Raw genomic sequence first — 7,144 nt, 5'->3', positions numbered from 1 at the left:
ACAAAACACAACAACTGGTCTACATTAACAATGAAGGCGACAAAAAAAGCTACCCTCCGCAACTCCCTGGGAAGAACACGTGTAGACCAACTAACTGCCCCTGTTCCCACAACTCCCTTAACCCGGGTACAGACTCCTTTTGACCAAGAGAGGAGAATATTTGTAGACTCTCCCCCCCCAAAGTCCTTTTTTCTGGGTTTATAGAATTAAGGAACAATTTCTACTAAGAAATGCAGAAGTATTATAATAAGAGGCAACTGGAGTTCCTTGGTTTTTCTTTTTCTTTGAAGACATTTCACTTCTCATCCAAGAAGCTTCTTCAGTTCTGACGGGATGGTGGGGGGAATGGAAGAGTTTCTACCCCTTGCAGACAGATGGTCATTTGCATCCTTCTAGAAAGTCACCGAGGCCGCTTGGAGGTTTGTTTATTTGTTTATTTATTTATTATTTATTTTCTATCTATCTATCTATCTATCTATCTATCTATCTATCTATCTATCTATCTATCTATCTATCTATCTATCTATCTATCTATCTATCTATCTATCTATCAAATTTCTATACCGCCCTACTCCCGAAGGACTCAGGGCGGTGAACAGCCAAGATAAAATACAGATAATACAAATATTAAAAGTCCCTTAAAATTATTAAATATTTTGGCCGAAACACAGATTAAAACACCCAATTTATAAGATCAAACAAATTAAAAATTTAAAAGAGGAGAGTTAGGCCAGGCCAGCCTGCTGAAATAAAAAAGTTTTGAGAGCACGACGGAACGCTTAATACTGCGTCCTCAAGGAATATAAATCCTTCCATTCCCCACCATTCAGTCAGAACTGAAGAAGCTTCTTGGATGAGAAGCGAAACGTCTTCAAAGAAAAAAAAAAAACCAAGGAAGTCCAGTGGCCTCTTGTGGGGGGGGGGGGGAAAGCACCTTTGGGACAACCATGACCCGGATGACTGAGAATCCCCACAGATATAATTATTATAATACTTTTTCCCCCAAAAAAACTCTGGTTCGCAGTTCTTTTACAGCACCTTCAACCCTTTAAATAAGGCAGCTGGCTAAGCTGTACCCCCAAATCCACACATTACTACCGTTAAACGGGAACTCCCATTTTTTTGAGGGGGAAGGTGGCGTCCGGATCTCCCGAGGCCCTTCACTCACTGACCTTAGACAAAAAAAAAAGGCGTCGTGTGAACGCGGTTGCGGGTCACGGATGGGGGTTGGTGGGGGATGGGACGCAGGTCGCCCGAGGACAAAACTTTCTCCCCTCAGCAGGGCGCTCGGCGCATGCTCCGAGCCTGGGCGCAGGCGCAGAAAGGGGCGGTCTGGCCGGAGGCGCGAGTCTTTCCCCTCCCCTCCCCTCCCCTCGCGTGCCGCCGGCGTCTCTAGCGCGCAGGCGCACGAGGACGCCGCTCGCTTCCCGCCTTTCGCGCCTCAGGGCTCTCGCTTTTTTTTTTCTCTCTCTCTCTCTCTTCGCTTCGCGGTCTCCTGAGGGAACGGAAGGCTCCCTTTGCCCGCCGCTATGGCCTCGACCTGCCGCTGAGCGCTTACACCCCGCCATGGCGGAGTCTTTACCCCTGCCCGGGTTGTCGCTTCGGGAGGAACCGCTGCCCGGTCCCGGCGCCGCTGAAGGGGAGGCCGAGCTGTCGCTGAGCTTGGCTCGCACCAAAACGCGGTCCTACGGCAGCACGGCCACGGTGGTCGCCCCCTTGGCGGAGCGGTACGTGGAGCACCGCCTCAGCCCCGGAGACACCTTGCCGGGCCTGGCGCTCAAGTACGGCGTGACGGTAAGCGGGGGCGGGGTGGGGGGGCTGGCGCAGGGGCCCCTGGAGGCCACGGCCTGGGCTCCGAGGATGTGGCCCCGTGGGGAGTCGCGCCGTTCGGCCAGGTGGGGACGACGACACGCATGTCTGTGTTAGGAGGACAGCCCACCCCCACTCCACGAGCAAAGGCACAGGACCCCCCCTCTCTCCATCCGCATTATTTACCAAAAAATTTATTTACCAAAAATATCTGCATGGGCAAAGGGCATTGCCCCTAATACGAGGAAGGGCAGAGGGACCCATACACACATACACGTATATGGGCAAAGGGCATTGCCCCCCTCCCTGAGAGAGGGCACAGGGTCCCCCTTTTCTCTACAACCAAGGGATCAGGGAAACCCCCTCCACGAGCAAGGGCACAGGACCCCCCCCTCTCCATCCGCATGGGCAAAGGGCATTGCCCCCAATACGAGGAAGGCAGAGGGACCCCCCCCCCCACACACACATGTGTACGGGCAAAGGGCATTGGTCCTAATACAAGGAAGGGTACAGGGAACACCCCCCCCCCACACACACACAGGTATTTGGGCAAAGGGCATTGCCCCCCTCCCTGAGAGAGGGCACAGGGTCCCCCTTTTCTCTACAACCAAGGGATCAGGGAAACCCCCTCCACGAGCAAGGGCACAGGACCCCCCCCTCTCCATCCGCATGGGCAAAGGGCATTGCCCCCAATACGAGGAAGGCAGAGGGACCCCCACACACACACACACATGTGTACGGGCAAAGGGCATTGGTCCTAATACAAGGAAGGGTACAGGGAACACCCCCCCACACACACACACAGGTATTTGGGCAAAGGGCATTGCCCCCCTCCCTGAGAGAGGGCAGAGGGTCTCCCTACCATGAGGGCACAGGGTCCCCCTTTTCTCTATAACCAAGGGATCAGGGAAGCCCTCTTCATGAAAGAGAGCACAGGGTCCCCCCTCCACCAGTAAGGGCACAGGATCCCCCCCTCCATCAGCATGGGCAAAGGGCATTGCCCCCAATATGAGGAAGAGCAGAGGGAGCCCCCCACACACACACATGTATGGGCAAAGAGCATTGCCCCCCTCCCTGAGAGGGCAGAGGGTCTCCCTACCACGAGGGTACATGGCCCCCTTTCTCTACAACCAAGAGATCAGGGAAACAGTCTCCATGAGAGAGGACACAGGGTCCCCCTTCCACGAGCAAGGGCACAGGACTCCCTCCTCTCCATCAGCATGGGCAAAGGGCATTGCCCCCAATACGAGGAAGAGCAGAGGGAGCCCCCCCCACACATGTGTATAGGCAAAGGGCATTGCCCCCCTCCCTGAGAGAGGGCAGAGGGTCTCCCTTCCACGAGGGTATACGGCCCCCTTTATCTACAACCAAGGGATCGGACCCCTCTCTGAGACCGAGTGGAGCAAGTGGCTAGTTTTAAGTTTCTGGGTGTTATCCTAAAAGAGGACCTGGCCTGGGGCCGCTCACACTGCAGCCCTGGTCAAAAGGGCCCAGCAGAGATTATACTACCTGAGACGTCTCACGTCTGAGACTGAACAACTGAATGAGAAACTGCTAGTGGCCTTCTACCGCTGCACCCTAGAGAGTATTTTCACTAACTGCACCTGTGTATGGTTTGCCAATTGCACAGTGGCGGATAGGACAGCGCTCCAGAGGGTCAACGTCATTGCCCAGAGGATCGTTGGTTGCCCTCTCCCCTCTTTGGAAGAGCTTTATAGCTCCCGCTGCCTTAAGAAAGTTCAAAACATTCATAAAGATCCATCTCATCCTGGGCACCCTTTTTTTTTTAACTATTACCATCTGGCAGGAGGTACAGGTCAATAAAAATAAGGACAAATAGGCTGAAAAACAGCTTCTATCCCAGGGCAATAACCATATTGAATTCTACGGTATAGTGCAATATTGGGTTTTCAATTTCAATTATATAGAATGTAAAGGATGTATGTTTGTGTTTTTTTTTTATAGTTATAATGTACACTGAAGATGGCATTTAATTTCCTTGTACCATGTGCAATGACAATAAAGTAAACTAAATTAAACTCCCTCCACCAGTATGGGCAGAGCTCACCACCCCCAACAGGAGGAAGGGCACAGGGTCCCCCTTCCATAGGCAAGGGCATGGGACCCCCCTCCCTCCACCAGCACGGACAGAGGGCACCTCCAACACAAGGGCACCTACCCTCTGAGCATAGCCAAAGGGCAGCCCCTCTCCAGGAGAGAAGGCAGAGGATCTTCCTTCCATGAGCAAGGGTACAAGGCACTCTTCTTTCCCTCCACCAGTACAGGCAAAGATCATTCCACCGCCAACACAAAGAAGGACACAAAGAGCCCCCCCCTGCCAGTATGGGCAAAAGGACCCCCCTCCATGAGAGAGGGCACAGAGTCCCCCCTTCATAAACAAGGGCAGAGGGGAGCCTCCCTCAGCATGTGCAGAGGGCAACCCCAACAGGAGCAAGGACATAGGGAGCCCCTCGTCCATGAAAATGGGAAAAGGGACCCCTCCATGAGCATGGGCAGGGGGTTCCCTTCCACAGGAATGTGTACTGTTTGGTGGCACCGTTATTCACCCTCCTTTGGGACTGGGACTCAGCAGCTGAAACAAGAGAATAAGAACTTTTCTGGAGGCTCCAGTCCAGTAATTCCGACTAGACTCGGTCAGTCTCAGATTGGAAAGTTTCTGGGTGAAAAACTGCATGTTTCTTTTTTTTCCCGCTTCTCAAAAATATGGAAGAGTTTGCTGGAGGAGGAGGAGAGCGCTTCTGTCCTCGTGCAGAGTGCTTTCCAACTGGAATAGTTGCAACCGACCTGGCGTGTCTCTTTGAGTCAAGGCACTTTACATACTTTTGCTTTTCTCCTCATTGTAAACCACATCTGAGGCCAATATGGCTATTATTAAGGGGATGCATCTTAGCCTGTGTGCAGGGAACGGGTAGCAAGTTTCAGACAAACAGCCCTTTCATAGGAAAGGGGATTTGGAGGGCATCAGATGTTGACTGCAACTGTAGAGTTACTGCAGTGAGTGCATCACACATTCTGGATGTGGTGGAGTTTCTAACAGAGACTTAAATCTGGAATGTTCCTTTAAGGGTGACTGAGCCTCTGATAGGAAAGTTTGAAGGGTGAAAATGAAAGTCAGTCTTTGAACAAAAAGTGTGCATTATAGAGTTGCTATTCTTTCCTGTCCTCTTTAAGCTGTGGTGTTTTGAATATAAATCATTTAATAGATTGCCAAACTGAAATGATGGTTGGATTTGTTGAATAGCAATGTTGGCACAATCAAGATTTGTAATAAATCACCATTAATGAGAAAAGGTTGAAGTGTGTTTGTATTGCTGGAACATGAATTCAAAGTCAACTTAGGTATACATGCTCATTCTGAGACACATTCCTTTAACTACATTGAAAACACAATCCCTCAAAATTGAAACAGTTTTCAGTAGAGACTGTAGATCAATATTTAAGACTAAAACAGTTTGTAATCCTGGTAGGTAAATACTTTTATTATAGTTGGTTTCAAATGTTGGCCTGTGAGAGTATTGTAATAGGTCTATAATGCCAAATCTAAATTAAAAAGTTTCTGGGGAAAAAGTGTGAGAGTTTATAAGATTCTTCTAAAGTCTAAACCTTATGCTGTTCAATCATTAAATTGCTGAATGAACATAGAAAAGTAGTCTTTAACATGAGGTTATGGGGAGAAAGTGTAAACGTTTTAGTTACATAATAGCTTTAGGTACATTATTTATTAAACTGCAAAGAATAGCAACTAGAACATCAGGTTGCTAGTTCTTTGTCAAAACAAATGCCTGAGGAAACATTTGTTATTATATTTATAGTTAATGTATGAAAATGACATCAAGAACAGAAGCATTAATCCTTGCTATAAAAGTTCAAAGGAAGAAATTTAGTTTCCATTATTAATTTGTTCAGTTAGAGGTGTAAATTACTTTCCAAAGGGTTTTTCCTCCCAACTTTTGCCTCATATGTCTGAACAAAAGATCTGGTATTGCAATTGTGACAATACCAGTCCCCAATTGGAAGGATAGCCAAAATTAATTGCATTAAAATACATCTTCAGAAATAAATTTATGTAATAGGTAGCTGCAGGCTATTTTAATACTTGCTTCACTTGGATTGTAAATATAACTTTCTGTTTCAGATGGAGCAAATAAAAAGAGCAAATAAACTTTTTACAAATGACTGCATATTTCTTAGAAAAACATTAAATATCCCAGTTATACTGGAAAAGGCTTTGCTGTTTAATGGATGTAACTCACTGGAGTCTCCAGAGGATGATACTGACAATCCCACTTCTTGTGAAGAAAGTCCCATGACAGTTCAGGAAGACAACTCTTCCCCCAGTCCTCAAGAATCTGACAATCAACTTCCTCCCCCACCTGAAGAACTCTCTGCCAAAGATTTTCTGCATAGAATGGATGTGCGGATTAAATTATCCAAACAAGCAGCTAAGAAATTAAAATCTGAAGATAACGGGTAAAATATTATTATTATCCACATCTTTATCTAAAATATGTTTTTATTTTAAACTGCTGAGAAATTTTAATAGATGGTAATATAACAAATAGTAGTAGTAATAGAAAATACTATATAAAACTGTTTTTAAGACAGCTACTTAATTTCCAATAGCATAATTGCAAATGATGCTAAAGCAAAAGTTTGGACTGTGTCTAGAATTACCTTGTCTTTCCATATTGAATTGATTAGGGAAATTTTAGGTGTATGTGTGTGTACACAGAGACACACATATATGACACACCCCAAATCAATCTGGTAGAAATAAATAGAAGGGAATTTATTAGATACACAGGAGACTGCAGACCTAGAGCTGGACCAAGAATATTTCTAATTAAATTACTGAAGGCTTAATCCAGAAGAGATGAGGGCAGAGTGGAGAGAAGGGAGATGGTGCAACAGAATGTCAAGGACAGCTATCTAATAACAACACATTACAAGTTTTCTCACTTGCTTTAAAGTTTTTGCATGATACATTTGCTGCTCAGAAGAATAACATTTCTGCAGCAGTCTTCAAATGGCTTAATTTGAAATAATCCTATTAAAATTGGATAAACTTCTGAGGAGTAAATTATAAATAACTCAGCATATTTTCATAAGTTTCCTTTTTTCCTCAACAGGGAATATGGTGAGGAAAATTCCTATGCAATTTCTTCCTATCAGCAGTAGAAAATGAATAAAGAGCTGGAATGAAAGCAGTTCTTAAAGAACTAAATATTTGAAGATTCAGAAGACCTTTTGGATTGATATATTGTACTTGTTACAAATCATATATAAAAATTCCACTGACTGTTGCTCTAAAAGT

General features: G+C 46.2%; 1 protein-coding gene across 1 annotated transcript; it reads left to right on the top strand.

Annotated features, from left to right (window-relative positions):
• The first annotated feature begins 1,402 nt into the window (after window positions 1-1,402).
• Window positions 1,403-7,144, top strand: LYSMD2 (LysM domain containing 2). Its single transcript, XM_034432676.3, has 3 exons — window positions 1,403-1,794; window positions 5,966-6,300; window positions 6,960-7,144. The coding sequence occupies exons 1-3, from the start codon at window positions 1,567-1,569 to the stop codon at window positions 7,006-7,008; spliced, it is 612 nt and encodes a 203-aa protein (XP_034288567.1). The 5' UTR covers window positions 1,403-1,566; the 3' UTR covers window positions 7,009-7,144.

This window comes from Pantherophis guttatus, chromosome 13, assembly GCF_059756535.1.
Source record: "Pantherophis guttatus breed Tessera chromosome 13, ASM5975653v1, whole genome shotgun sequence".
NCBI classification, from domain to species: Eukaryota; Metazoa; Chordata; class Lepidosauria; order Squamata; family Colubridae; genus Pantherophis; species Pantherophis guttatus.
Note: the sequence above shows the minus strand (reverse complement) of the source record. Positions and strands in the feature narration are given on the sequence as shown.

What these genes read in the sequence shown, in the direction of transcription:
- LYSMD2 (XM_034432676.3), top strand. Translation starts at nt 1,567, where the DNA reads ATGGCGGAGTCTTTACCCCTGCCCGGGTTGTCGCTTCGGGAGGAACCG. An exon ending in CGCTCAAGTACGGCGTGACG is followed by an intron (nt 1,795 to 5,965) that starts GTAAGCGGGGGC and finishes TTTCTGTTTCAG; the next exon opens with ATGGAGCAAATAAAAAGAGC. An exon ending in TTAAAATCTGAAGATAACGG is followed by an intron (nt 6,301 to 6,959) that starts GTAAAATATTAT and finishes TTTCCTCAACAG; the next exon opens with GGAATATGGTGAGGAAAATT.